This window comes from Bufo bufo, chromosome 9, assembly GCF_905171765.1.
Source record: "Bufo bufo chromosome 9, aBufBuf1.1, whole genome shotgun sequence".
In the NCBI taxonomy this organism is placed as follows: domain Eukaryota; kingdom Metazoa; phylum Chordata; class Amphibia; order Anura; family Bufonidae; genus Bufo; species Bufo bufo.
The window spans coordinates 103603231-103618530 of record NC_053397.1 but is presented as its reverse complement, the minus strand read 5'-3'; the positions used below and the strand labels follow the sequence as shown (position 1 = coordinate 103618530).

The 15300-nt window shown below is 47.6% G+C and overlaps 1 protein-coding gene across 1 annotated transcript in view; it reads left to right on the top strand.

The window, feature by feature from the left end:
- The first annotated feature begins 918 nt into the window (after window positions 1-918).
- LOC120979705 (influenza virus NS1A binding protein) overlaps window positions 919-15300 on the top strand; it is a 68456-nt gene continuing 54074 nt past the window's right edge. Inside the window, exons 1-3 of the mRNA XM_040408640.1 lie at window positions 919-1084; window positions 4879-5003; window positions 10866-10992. Of these exons, the coding sequence (XP_040264574.1) occupies window positions 10882-10992 (111 nt within the window). The 5' untranslated portion in view covers window positions 919-1084; window positions 4879-5003; window positions 10866-10881. The remainder of the gene's footprint in view (window positions 1085-4878; window positions 5004-10865; window positions 10993-15300) is intronic.

Below are 15300 nucleotides of genomic sequence, written 5' to 3'. Positions count from 1 at the left end.
TACTAGAAACGACATGCACTTGGTATGGTCGTAATCGCACCAACAGGGACTTTCACACTAGCGTTGTGCGGATCCGGCAGGCAGTATGGTACTTGGTACCGGCATTAATACATCTCTATGGAAATTAATGCCGGATCCAGCAAGTGTGGTAACCCCACAAAGATTTTTTTTTCCCAGCTTTCCAATACATAAAATTGTTAATTAAATGGTGACGGTAAAAATACTTTTACTGTAAAAAAAATATTTTATGTGAACGGAAAATGTAAAAAGCTATGGCTCTTAGAAGGGGGGAGGAGAAAAGGGAAAGTCAGTGGACACGGAATATCTAATGTAAGGAGAGGCGATGTCATCAGAGCTGCCATATGTTATTCATTTGCGAAACAAAAACCTTGAGGCAAACTAGAGAGCTGAATCGCTCAGTGTGCACTGCGCCTTGGAGGGGTGAAGGCGGAGAGAACATTCCAGACGGAGGTCCGTCACGCGCCAGCCCTTTGTTTCCGTCACCTCACTAGTGATTTTCCATCGGCCGCTAATCCTCCCGACCCTGCTCGGCCAATGGAAGGACGGAGCAGGAGCGCTGCCTGTCCCTTATTGGCGGCGGCGGGAGAGAACAGGTGCGTCATTCTCACAACCAACTACCGCACTAGTCTGAGAACATGCCACAGCAAGCAGCGCACCGATGCCAGTGACAGTACAGGGATGCGAGCGCTAGAGCGAGCCTGTGTCATCACCGCACTCCGGGCAGGTTCCACTAGATGCAATGGTTCAGGCATTTTCCCGGAGCACGAATCCCTGTAAACTCAGCGAACGTCTCCAGCAAAATGATTGCCGCCCCTGACGACGTGAAGGTGATTTGCATCCCATCCTCTGTCTCAGCTCTCGCGCAGACTCCGCCCACTTTCTCCAATCAGAGCGGCTGACTGGAGGCGTCATTCGTTGCTGGGCTGTCCTGCTGCTTGGTGTGCGCGGTCGCTGGCGCCATATCTATTAGTCTTACGTTTTAGGCCGGGTTATAATGAAGCAGAGCTGACTTTGTATCTTATTGCCTCCTGGTAACAGCTAGCGGTGGCGGCTCAGGCCGAAGGTAGGTCTTGTGTGGGTTACTGTAAGTGGCGTAGTTAGTCACCGTGTGACGATGGAGACGAGTCCGCCGGATCCTTTACTTCTCCATTGGTTGCTGTGCGTTTAGTGCCGGACGCGCGGCATCCGTTACGTCGTCCTGTGTGACCGGTGACATACCTGTCAGGGCCGGCATCGTGTGTTAGCGTGGCTCGTTAACGGCCCGGTTCCTGCTGTCCTCCATTACAGGCTAGAGGCTCCTGTGCTGTAACCGCCTCCCCTGATATTTGTGCATTTCGCCTGATTCCTATGGTCCTTCTCTGGGGGATACAGGGAATCATATGTGGATATTTCTATGGCCTTGTGCTTGTGGCACATGGAGGGGTTTCTGGTACTTTGGGTGTTGGGGGGGCTGACATGCCCCTGCTGGGATCTCTATGGTGGAGAGAGGCAGAAGGTACCCTCCAAGTGAATGCCAGCATCAGTGGCACAGTGAGCAGAGCCTTCTAGTGGCTGCCCATAGCAGCTGATAGGTGGGGGTCCTGGGGGTCACCCGCTGCTCTGATATTGATGACCTGTCCTGAAGACAGGCCAATAAAGGGCTTCTTTGGGCTTTTAATATGGATGACTTATCAGATATCAGCTGTATGAGGAGACCTGATCGGTGGGAGTGCTAGGAGTCGGACCCCCGCCGATCTGATATTGATGACCTACTGTGAGGTACTGGATAACCAACTGGCCTGCATGTTCAGTGAACCCAGGCAGTGAAGGTAACACGCACACGACCGTATGTGTTTTGCAGATCCGCCAAAAAAAAAACGGATGCTATCCCTTCCCCCCCCCCCCCCCCCCCACGGATCCATTGTAACAATGCTTAAAACGGACAAGAATAGGACCTGTTCTATTTTTTTTTTTTCCGGGGCTACGGTACAGACATACTGATGCGGACACCATGGAAGCACTCCGTTCCGCATCTCCGGAATTGCATCCGTGATGCGGGGTACACACGGCCGGCGGTTGTGGATTGCCGACCCGCTGTTTGTGGGCCGCAATACAGCCACGTGCATAAGTCCTTAGGCCACATTCACACGACCGTGGGATGACCATGCCGCAAAACCGTGGATCTGCTAAACACGGGCACTGACCATGTGCATTCTACATCGCTGTGGACCCATTGACTTCGGTGGGTCTGTAATCCATAAAATGTGGCAGAAGATAGGACTTGTCCTATCCCATGCAGTGCTGAGGCACGGACCCGGAATCACACAGAAGCCCCCAAAAAGGCCATGGCTGTCCCACCGTAATGGGAACGTGGTCTAACGTGTATGGCCTGTAGGGAGGGTTCGCACCACAAGCACTGATAGCAGATCAATAGAAAACATGTTTGCTATATTTACTCTGGGACCCCAGTAATGCCTAGATTCCACTAGATTACCATAATCTACCAGGTTGAGTTTCTTCTGGATTACAGTGGCCCCTCCAGTTACATATTGGTTCCAGGACGACAATTGTAAATTGAGTAATCTGTTCCAAAGTCCCAAAATGAGAGAAAATGAAGTTTTAAAGGGAACCTGTCACCTCCAAAACACATTTTAATGCGACATCATTACCTTACAGTGGCCCCCAGTGTGTTCCCAGTCATGTTTTTCATTCCTCCACTGGTTGTTGTATACTTTATAAAAACGCTGTTGTAATCTGTGTTTTCGCTATTCTCAGAGTCCGCTTGGCGTCAAGGGGGCAGTGGCTTCCTTGCTTCAAGTCGAGGTAAGCCCGTCCCTTACCCGTCCTCCGTTCACTGTGATTGACATCGTGCAAGTCTCACGCATGCGCGGTGCGATTCCGGCTCCTGCACTCAGCTGGCCGCTTTCCTCTCTCTGCACATGTGCCGGGCTCTTCCATCGTGCGGGCCTGCCCGGCGCATGTGCAGAGAGAGAGAAAAGCGGCTGGCTGAGTGGGGGAGATGGGATCGCACAGTGACAAGGAGCGCATGCGCGAAGCTTGCAGGATGTCAATCACAGTGAAGGGAGGACGGGTAAGGGGCGGGCTTGGCTCGACTTGAAGCAAGGAAGCCGCTGCCCCCTTGACGCCAAGCGGACTCTGAGAATAGCGAAAACACAGATTACAACAGCGTTTTTATAAAGTATACAACAACCAGTGGAGGAATGACTGGGAACACACTGGGGGCCACTGTAAGGTAATGATGTCGGTTTAAAATGTGTTTTGGAGGTGACAGGTTTTCTTTAAGAAAAATAATCAGATAACTAAGACAAATTATTAGTCCTTAAATATAAGGGCTGTTTCACACGAGCGGATGCCGTGCTTGTCATCCGCAGCGTGAATGAGAACCAAGTCCCGCACTGGACAGCAGTTAGATAGCCGTAATCTCGCGATGCGCAGTGCCGGCATAGTGTTCCTTCCCTTTGTTGGCATCAGCCTCAGGGAAGAAACTGCGCATGCACGAGCTCGCGCATCGCAAGATTACCGCAATCTAACTTAGTGAGCAAGCAGGAGATTCGGAGGACGCAGGCGGTGCTGGGCTCCAAGAAGGTTAGTACAGCCCCTTGGGCTCCTTACCAGGCTGATTTACATATCTATAAAATCACTTTTTAAACACCATAATACCACACATAGATATGGGACAGATATATTGCGGTGATCTAGCCGTGCATGTCCGCAGCTCTATAGGCTAAAACGAGGTGACAGAATCCCTTTAACATGATTGTTGAAATATTGTATCCTCAGGGGGCACTGTATACAGTGTTGCAGGTGTATAAACGGGCCCGTGTTGGCAGACCAGGTTTGTAATGGGCACAGCCGTAGATTTTGGACTCTGGTTCAGCTTCTCCTGCATGTCGGAGAGGGATACCCCGTGGATTCGGCCTGGAAGTCTCAGTTCCCTGCGAGGGGGCAGGACATGGTATCTAGGAGCTTCCTGTAGTGAATTATCTTGGTGACCCGGGCAGGTTGTTGGGGCCCTATATAGCGGCATGATTTCATGCCAATTAATGGGAATATGAACGCTCACTCGTTCATTGGCTGATTGACATGAAAGATGCCTGATTATCAGCAGCACATAGCTGTGTAATCGTTCGGTTTACATCTGCCTGTTATTTCCTTCAGCGCTCACACAGCCGACTATCGGCCAGTGTAATACCACCCTTAAAGGGGTTGTCTCACTTCAGTAAGTGGCATTTATCATGTAGATGCAGTTGGGGTCCATTCACACGTCCGCACCCTTTAAGGCCATGTGTGGGAGCTCACCTCTGCAGTTGGCCTCTGGGCTTTATCACCTTTGCTATTGTGTGTTTTGGCCTTTGCTTAGTTCTCAAGGTCACAAACTGAATAAATCTAGTTGTTAACGCCAACTCGGAGATCTAATCTTCACTGGAAACAGCTAGTCTGCTCTAGGCATACTCGTAGCTGGTCTGAGCGGGGCCCCAGCTGACCCTCTCCACATTCACTGCTGCTCCCTCCTGATGTCACGCTCTTCTGCTTTATTATGTGTGTGTAACCGAGGACTGATGTCAAGAAAAACTGGCTTAGTTTCCATAGCAACCAATCAGATTTCCACCTTTCAGTTTTATCAGAGCTGGTATCGATTGCTAAGGGCAACCGATCCAGTTTTTCTGCGGCTGTGTCCAACGTTGGGTGGGCCTTCTGACCCAGGCATGCGGACCTGCAGGAACAGGAATACTGCGGTGAGTGATGCGGCCAGTTGGCTTAGTCAGTATGAGGTGCCTGTAATTACTGTATGTGTATTACCCTTTATATTAATCTAAATATAACAAGTCCACTGATGTAAAAATTCTTTCCTTCCAGATTCAGCTTTTTCTATGACTTTTGAGACGTTTTAGAGTGGATAACCTGAAGATGATCAGCTTATAATTTTATGTGCCCAATTTGAATTTAGTTTTTGTCCACTTACTTTTAGCTATACTTTAAAGGTATGTACATGTCATTATTTTATTAAATTTTTTTACTTCCTATGGTCTCTCGTTGATAGCCTAGCTTCTTTGTGTTCTCATACAAGTAAGGGCCCTTGCACATGGCCATATGTCCCAGAGCTGCATTGATCGGGAGCACACAGCATTGTGACGAATACCTGAGGAGCAGGTAAGGTCAGCTTGATACAGTCTATACAGACACCTCCTGTCCATGCGGGCACAGAGAGGCAACAAGCTGTGAGGGCCCTTTCACTGCCCCAGTGAAACAGCGCTGTCAACCCAGGTATACTGCCACAAGCTTCTCGTTTGATATAAGCCCGGTCCGCTAACGGGATTATATAGGGTGAGAAACATACCCGCAGTAGCAGATAACTGGGCCGAAACAGGGACTTGGGGATTCATGATCAAGATACCAGAACAGCACCAGATAAAAATTATATATTTAATTGCCTTAAGGGCACACTGGACATAACACAATATACACAGAAAATATATACAGTGGTCTGAGTGGTAAATACAGATGGCGCGGTACAAACAGGGCTAAGCAGAACAATAAGGTCCGTTTACCAGGTATAGGAGTCCTTTGGGTTGTCATGAGTTCTTAGCTGTATTCACATTAGAAGCAGTGATGTCAGCCGGCTGCAGGTCCCTCTAAACACATGGCCTGATGTGACCTCTCTTCAGAGAAAAGACACGCCCGGTTGCTGGCTCAAGCCTTTTAACCTGTAGCCGGCCCCTCCCCTCCTGGCATCTGGGAGGGGTCCACTCCCCCTCTGCTGGGGCCGGCAGCAAATGAGCCCGATTTAGGGCTCATGGCTCCAGACCAGAATGTTGCAGGGAGGTGGTTCTGGGACTAATGGATCGGCCTGGATTCCGGCTACCAGTAGAGTCCAAGCATGGTACCGTTATTTGGTTTCTGTGGGGAGATATGCATATCACCCCTCCCTGGCATCCCACCACCAAACGATGACCATGGGCCTGTTCATGGTGGCCACAGGGACACAAATATGTATCTGGTTTATGTCTGTGATGGACGGGTGATTCATAATTCCTTATGAATTGCCGGTTCCATGATGTCTGATAATGTTCATTGAACTGGGGAATAGCCTAGACCCCCGCAGAGAGGTTTTTCCTGTTCCGTTAGCTGGGTTCCTGGCTGGCTGAGAAATTGTAAACAAAGGTGGCCTGCAAGAAGTTCTCTGCCATTTGGCTTGGCTTTGAAGCAGGCCCCCCCCACCCCCCGTGGACTTCACTACCTCTGCTATCTGACAGCAGATGGCTGGTGTGGGAACATGGTTGACATTGAACAATAATGCATATTCCTCACAAGCATAATAGATTACAATGATGCTTTACACATCGGGCTGCCCGCGGGACTATTGTCCCGCACTTATATGATCTTATGAGTGCAGGACAATAACGTGGCCCGACATGCACAGCATCATTGTAATCTGATGCTGTGTGCTCACTATCAATGCCGTTCCAGGACATTATGTTTTCATGTGCAAGGGCCCTAGGAGTGAGATCACTCTCCATATTTATTAAAGTGCAGCTCCAAGACCACCAATGTGCCAGAGATGCACTATGTTTTCTAGTTTTGAGGCTGCATTGGCAGATTGACTCCTGAGGGTAGTACAATCATTTCCAATGAAAAATAGTGTGTCACATTTGAAGGGGTTATTCAACCCCTATAATGACACTGTACCCAAAAGGCACCACATACAGGTTATACTTAGCCCATTCTCTGGCACCTGCATCGCTCTTGATGTACACACAGCCACTGCTGCATCTCCCCATCGTGTGGATCAAAACATCCTGTGACTGGAGGAGCAGCCAATAGCAGACTGTGATGGGAACAAGCCTCCCTAGCGTCATCCACGATGCTAGGGAGGCTTGTTCCCATCGCGGCCTGCTATTGGCTTCCACCCACAATCACCCCGTTGCTGGATCTTTTGTTCCACGTGATAGAGATGCGGGGGTCGTGCGGGCATCAGGAGCAACTCGGGTTTTGGGAAGTGGGGTAAGTATAACCTGTATGTGCTGCCTGGGCATTTTGGGGAGCATTATAGAGGTTGGATAACCCCTTTTAATTGCTTTATGGGTAGGGGCCTCATCTCTTCTGTGCCATATAGTGAGTTACCCAATCCCATTTTCTGTGTCTATTAATTATTTGTCCAAATTTTCCCAAATTCTGGTGTAATTTGGAGCAAAAAAAATTTGCGTACATGCTTTGCACCACTTGTGGTTTTTTATTTGTGTGTGTGCGCAATCCAACAAGGTTTTATCACTTGGAAGGAAATGGTATCCTACCAGAATGGGGTGTTGCTTAAAAGGGTTTTACAAGACTTTTAACCGATATCCTATCCTCTGGATGGTGATCAGTAACTGATTGGTGGGGGTCCTACATCTGGGACCCCTGCCGATCAGCTATTTGAGAAGGCCTCAACTCTTCTGTAAGTGCTGTGGCTTCCTCTCAGTATTCAAGGCACAGTGCTGTACATTGTATCGCAGCTTAGCCCCATTCACTTGAATGGGGCTGTGTGATGCCAAGGCTGTGTGACCTTTTTGGGGCTGCAGAGCCTCCCTTCTCTGTAACCCCAACCGTTATGAAGGTTACCTATAGGCATAAGTCTCCACTAGGAGCTGCTGTTTAGGCTGGGGTCCTTCCCTCTGACCTGTAGTGTATAGTCGCTAGAAAGAAGGCGTTCATAGGGTAAGTATGTAAGGCCCCTTTCACACGGGTGAGATTTCCACGCGGGTGCAGTGCGTAAGATGAACGCATTGCACCCGCACTGAATCCGGACCCATTCATTTCTATGGGGCTGTGGACATGAGCGGTGATTTTAAAGCATCACTTGTGCGTTGCGCGAAAATCGCAGCATGCTCTATTTTGTGCGTTTTTCCACGCAACGCAGGCCCCATAGAAGTGAATAGGGCTGCGTCTAAATAGCAAGCAAGTGCGGATGCGGTGCGATTTTCACGCACGGTTGCTAGGAGATGATCGGAATGGGGACCCGGTCATTATTATTTTCCCTTATAACATGGTTATAAGGGAAAATAATAGCATTGTTACTACAGAATGCATAGTACAATAGGGCTGGAGGGGTTAAAAAAAATAAAATAATAATTTTAACTCTCCTTAATCCACTTGCTCGCGCAGCCCGGCTTCTCTTCTATCTTCATCTTTGCTGTGCACAGGAAAAGGACCTGTGGTGACGTCACTGCTGTCATCACATGATCCATCACCATGGTGATGGATCATGTGATAGACCATGTGACGAGTGCAGTGACGTCATCAAAGGTCCTATTCCTCAAAGAAGACAGAAGAGAAGCCGGGCTGCGAGAGCAAGTAGATTAAGGTGAGTTAAATTATTATTTTTTTAACCCCTCCAGCCCTATTGTACTATGCATTCTGTATTCAGAATGTTATTATTTTCCCTTATAACCATGTTATAAGGGAAATAATAAAATCTACACAACACCTAACCCAAACCCAAACTTCTGTGAAGAGGTTTGGGTACTAAACATGGCGATTTAATTATTTTTTTTCTCACACGCGTGCAAACGCATTACAATGTTTGCACTCAAGTGGAAAAATCGCGAATTTTCCCACAACGCACCCGCATCTTATCTGGGCCAAAAAACATGACGCCCGTGTGAAAGAGGCTAAGACTTCTCAATCCCCTATAGGAGTGTATGCGCTCTCACCTGTTCTATGGAGGTGAGTGTAACGGTCTCCTAGCACCCCGACCGGGGTACCCTCCGTTGATAGATGCTACTAGTGCTTCCCGAGGTCTCAAGCACTCCACTTGACACCGTAAGCGCTGCAGACCCACGAACGCCGAAGCTTGGTTGAGGTCTCACGTCTCTACCCACCCTGGACTAAGACAAGGCTCCAGTGGGTGAACCTCTCCTAAATCCAGAGAGCAGGAACAGCTCTTACAAGAGCTAGTAGTATTAGCAGGAGAGTATAGCAAATCTTCAGCGTATAGCAATCCCCAGCGTCGATCAGTTACCCAAACACCAGCCTCAACATGGTAAAGGGTAAAACAGGAACTCTATAATGGGTTATTTTTCAGCCTTTTATGCAGGTCACCTAGCAAGGGACACTCCCCCTAGGGCCTTGTAAAAGACTGTGACAGTTTATATTTTAGCTAATCACATGCATTTACAGTAAAGAAACCTTCCAGCAATTGTACATAAAATCCCTTCCCTCTGTCTGTAACGCAATCAACAAAATACAATGAGCATTGTCTGAGACGCAATTAACTAACACACTGGCATTGTCTGAGCGCAATTAACTAACAACTGGGCATTGTCTGAGAACGCAATCAACAAAATACAATTACCAAACGTAATGGGCTAACTTAATCATTCACAGAAAGAAAACACACATTATCCCAAAACACAGAAAACGCCTCAAAACCCAAACATATCCCCATACTGTATACATCCATGGATAGCTCTGATCTGGGTGAACAACATATCCAAAAATCACCCAGATCCGAGCAGGGGTTCCCGAATTCCATGGAAGTCACATTTGGCCGGCCGCAAGCATGGCTTTCCTGCCCAAAACAGTTCCACAGATTTAAGCTGTGCGGCCGGTCTGTCTTCTCCTTCAAAGTTAGTATGGGCCATAATCCTGGGGCAAGAGGCTGGCAACCAGGCCCCTCCAAAACCCAGTGGCGAGGTTGGTTTCGCCACATGAGTGCGCTGGAAATGTAGGATTTGTAGGTAGAGGTGATGAGGTCGTTGCAGCCAGTGCCAATGCGTTTGGATAAAATCCTCTGGACACAGGTCACCACCCAGCCGGAGGAATATCACAAGAACAGGAGGGTGAGGTGTACCCAGTGGGTACAACAAACTTAACTAGTTGAAGCAGGTGCAGGAAATGACCAGCAAATGAATTAAAATGTGCTTTATTGGTGGTAATAATCAACTAACAACTCCTCCTTTTCTCACAGCCAGCATCTGCACTGCCATCCATCACACCACCTGTGCAGCGTGTATAGAAGCCCTAACCACCGGCCACTCGCAATAGGAACAGTGCAATAGGTGCTGGTATTGCACTCAGCACTATCATATCCATCCCATCCATCCAAAGGACTTGATGAAGGGTCCCGAGAACCCAAAACACGTGTTCTGTTTTACCACCAATAAAAGCTCTTTTTATCCATTAGTTGAGTTGGTTGGGAACCATCGGTACACCTCCCCCATACTCGCCCTCCTGGTCCTCTGGCTGCAGGCAATTTCTAGGGCCTCTACTTCTCATGATTTTTGTTTTTTGTAAAATTGGATCATTTTGTTTGTGTATATTGGGCTCATGGAAAACTGATTACCAGCAACGGTTTTCTGAATATTTCTCACAAATTTCAGATAGACTTAGTTTACAAAGAAGTGTAGGAAACGGCTGAATACTCTAGAATAAGATCTGATAAGTTATGAAGAACTATTCGCCTGTATTATAAATTTTTTTGTAAAGTTGTGTGAAACCGCAGTGACCGTTTTTGTGTGCCAAACAATGCACCAGTCTAGTCTGTTTACACTGTCTAAATATATCTCTATTAATCTGCCCCATGTGTCCATACTCCAGTGTAAAACATGCAGCTGGTTAGTCCACAATCAACATGCAATAATGTTTGTTTTGTTTGAGAGCAAAAAACAAACTTTTTTTATCTAAATTTTTAGGCTCCTTACCCCAGGGACCTGTGCTACTCTGTCCGGAGTTGAGCGGTTTCTTGTGTTCTTTATTTTCGTGTTGACATCTTGTGCCGCGTACAGTGAATTGTGAGGTCTAAACAATATTTGCATTTACCTTTTTTATTTTCTGTACAAAGTAACCGTAAGAAATCTATTTTACAGCCTCATACTGAAGACAATGGTTCCAAACGGTTATCTTAGTTTCGAGGACGAGCAGTTTATAGAGTCTTCTGTAGCCAAATTAAATGCCTTGCGGAAAAGTGGCCAGTTCTGCGACGTGAAGCTCCAGGTATTCCTCTATTCAATATTATAAGTAGTTGTGTGCTTGGCAATCTGTCATTAGACTAATACTAGCAGAAGGACCCGGCTTCGCACAGGTATATTTCATCTATTTCATTTAATGTTTGTGTGTGTCGTTAAAAGATATCGACAGTATCCCTCATAACAGTGACCTGCCACTTTAAAGGGAGTCTATCACCACTATGTGACCATATACAGCGCTTACATGGCTCTGCAGCACACCTATACATGAATGTAATGGTACCTTTGTTATTTTCTTTAGACTTGTAGAAGCTGGAAAAACTAAGTTTACTTCATATGCAAATGAGAACTCGCAAGTACCTAGGTGCGGCGTTCACTGTGTTGGAGCCCAGGCTGCTCTGCCTTTTTTCATTGTTTCCCAGCCTCTGCCCGCCCTTCTAATCCCTTGCGTCCTCCTTCGGTCCAGCCAAGATCCCGCGGCTGTGCACTGCCTCGCCAGGCTGGAGCCCATTGTGGGCATGTCATCGCTTTAACTACTGCGCAGGCAAATGCCACATTGCCACTGGTTTTGCGCAGTTCGCTGGCGTATGCGCAGTAGTTAAAGCGATGCCGTGCCCATAATGGCCGGCGAGGCAGTGCACAGGTGCAGGATCTCGGCCGGACCGAAGGATGACGCAGAGGCTGGGGCAGGGAAACACTGAAAAATGTCAGAGCACAGTGAACGCCGCCCCTGGGCACTTGCGAGTGCTCATTTGCATATGAATTAAACTTTTTTCCAGCTTCTGCAAGTGTAAAGATAAAGACAAAGGTACCATTACATTCATGTATAGGTGTGCTATAGGACAATGTAAGCACTGTATATGGCCATATGGAGGTGACAGACTCCCTTTAAAATGGGACCTCCACAGCAGCCCATCCCCTTAACTTTGACCTTCACAGCACCCTACTCCCTTGACAGTGACCTCCACAGTAGCCCTTTTAAAATGCTAGGGCTACACGACAACCTGTATCGCGCAACATTTTGTCTCAATAATTTTTATAATGATGGGGTATGGTGTCGCACTGCGACATGTGACATGCTGCGAAACGACAGTTGCAAAAAAATCCATCCAAGATGGATTTTTCTGTGACTGTCGTGTCACAGTGCAACACCATAGACTATCGTTATAAAAATAGTCGCGCCGACACATGTAGCAGTGTAGTTGTGACTTATTGTCGTCGTGCAGCCCTATCCTAAAGCTGACCTACAGTAGTGTAGGAAAAATGGCTGGGTTGTTATGGAAACCTGGAGTAAGACTGTGTGTATGTGGAGACTAAGGGCTTGTGAGCTTCTATTGGCTGATGAGGGACATGTGACCGTGTGTATGGCAGTTGGGATATGAAGAGAAAGACTTGCAAGCTTGTATTGGCTAATGCAGGTCATTCACATACATACATACATACATACATACATACATACATACATACATACATACCTCCTTCTTTATACATATAGATGAAGCTAATAATCAGTGCTCGGACTAAAATAATATATATATATATATATCTATATATATATATATATTCAATCAAAAATAAGACTTGGGGGGGGGGCGTGGCCTGGCCTGAGAGCGCTGGAGTAAGTCGCACCGCTCACGGCGTCCAGCCGTATCCTGATCATTAGAGTGGTAGCAACGTCTGTTTCGATTATTTTATCTTACCTGGTTGGTGAGAGGAGACCGGAGAGTGCGGGGGTGATTCTGAGAGCTCGACATGCCGAGAAAGTCCAGCCAGGGGCCGCGATACGACAGGCCGGAGTGAGCCAGCATGGCGCCGAGAGAGGAGAGGGGCCGGCCTTTACAGTCCAAACTGAGCCAGAGTGCGGCCGCAAAGTTAAGCAAGTTTGCCGCGCTGATAGCGGTGTGGGAACTGGGCAGAGGAGAAGGAGACAGATGCGCATATTTCTTCTGAACAAGAGGACGGATCCCTTGATGGGGAGGCCCTGGATGCGGCGGAGTGGCCGCCATTGACCCCTGCACGTCCAGCTAAAAGCGCGGTAGGCCCCAAAGATGCGGCTAATGAAGAGCCCACGTTAAAAGATATTATGGCTGCTGTGGCCAGCTGTAACAGTACCCTGAAGGTGCTCTCTGTACAAGTTGGTAGCCTGAGGTCAGATGTGTCTATAATTAGGCATGACCTACACAAGATATCTGAGCGCACCTCTGAATTGGAGAAGAGGGTGTCCACTATAGAGGATGATGTTCGGCCTCTGCAAATGGCGGCAAAAACAACTGCTAAGGACATAGCTGCTTTATATGCTAAAACAGACGATCTGGAGAACAGGTCCAGAAGGAACAACCTGCGGATTGTGGGAATGCCAGAAAAGACGGAGGGGGATAATGCTACAGAGTTTGTGGAGAAATGGTTGCATCAGCTATTTCATGAGAAAGGTCTATCTTCCCTATATGCGGTGGAGCGGGCGCACAGAGTCCCCATGCTTCCGCCAGGCAGACCGCCTCGTCCTATACTGGCGAAGATCCTGCATTTTTAAGACCGGGACACTATCCTGCGGCAATCAAGGGACAATGAGGAGATGGTCCTGAATGGGTGAAAGTGTCCATATTTCCGGATTATTCCAATGAAGTGCAGCGGAGGAAGAAGCAGATTTATGGACATAAAGAAAAGGCTGAGAAGTCTACAAGTTTCAATATGCTATGTTTCCTGCTAAACTGCGTGTGGTGGCATTGGGATCCACCAGATTTTTTGAAGATCCGGAGGAGGCGGCGCAGTGGCTGGACGTCACGAGCGACAATTGAGAAGCGGGGCCCCGAACACTTGAAGGAGGCTAAGATATAGTTTCCCATGTTCACTTTATATTTGCATTTGCACTCTAAGGTTGCTATAAAGGTTGCACCAGTTAAGAAGTGTATTATGTAATGCTATCACAAGTAGATCCTGTGGAGGGAGTAGGTTGCTGAGAGTAAAAATGTATTTCTCAGATGTGGGGAGGATTCTCTACCTGAGGGATGTTGTTATAATCTGTCATGATTATTATATGTTGGGGGGTAAGTTGCTCTCAGATGGCCCTGTTTTAATGTGTGAGGTTGATACCAAAGGGACAATGTTCCCCAGTTATAGAAATCTGATTGGGAAAGGGGGGCGGTAGGTTGGGTAGGGAGTTGGGGGGGAAGAGATATGGTCTTGAAATATGAGCTGAGGAAGTTGGAGTGGGGTGTGAGATCCAAGTATGGTCTGAAGTTCTATCATGTCACAGGTGATTAGAGTTTTAAGTTGGAATGTGAGAGGAATGGCAGATGCACGAAAGAGACAGTGTGTTTTTCAATACTTGGGGCGGTTTCAGCCGGCTATATGTTGTTTTCAGGAAACGCATCTGATTGGAGAAAATCTACACTGGATGAGTAAAATTGGGTGACATATGCGTTACATTCAACTCATTCTTCTCACTCTAGAGGGGTTAGTATGATTGCATAGTAGCATTAGGTATGAACATATGCAGGAATGTGTGGATGCGGATGGTAGATATGTGTGTGTAAGGTGGATGGAATACAGGTGGTGCTGGTGTCTGTGTACGTGCCCCCACCATTTGCATCCCATTGATAAGAGAGATTATGGACTTTGTGGCGGACTTCCCTGGGCTGCCGTGGCTATTGGTTGGGGACTTTAATTGCACGCTGAATGACTCCTAGATAGATGCCGGGTGGAAGGAGCAGGGGTTTACCGGGGAGTGTGGCCTCTTAGAAATATTATGGGTGAATTAGGTGTACATGATGTATGGAGACTGAGTAACCCTGATAAGCTTGAATTCTCGTGCAGATACTGCTATGCATCATTCGCTATCGCGTATGATTTGGCCCTTGTTAATGATATAATGCTGCCTCTGGTTGGGATGTTGTTTTCATCTCGGTCGTTGTCTGACCATTCTTTGGTGCAGATAGACTTGTGCCTGGGGTGCTCAGACAGGGACGAGGCTGTGGAAGAGTAACTCACATTGGCTAAATGTGTTGGGTGATCTGTCCGGGATCTCTCTTGAAATTAAGGAATTTTTTGCTATCAATACAGGGACGCCTCGGTACCGGGTGTTTGGGACGCCGTGAAAGCATTCCTGAGGGGAGTCTTGATGAAAGAAATTAACAAGCATAAATCTACGTCTAGGGAGGCGGATGTTAAGGCGCATGTACTGGTGGCTGAGGCGGAGAGAGAGTTTGGTAGATTCCCCACCCTGATTAATAGTGAGGCGCTGGCAGTAGCTCAGGAGCAGCTGAGTGTCATTTAGTGCAGGCCGCAGAGAGAAAGAGAAGTTTTTATCGTCAGAGATCCTTTGAAGAGGTGAGAAGGT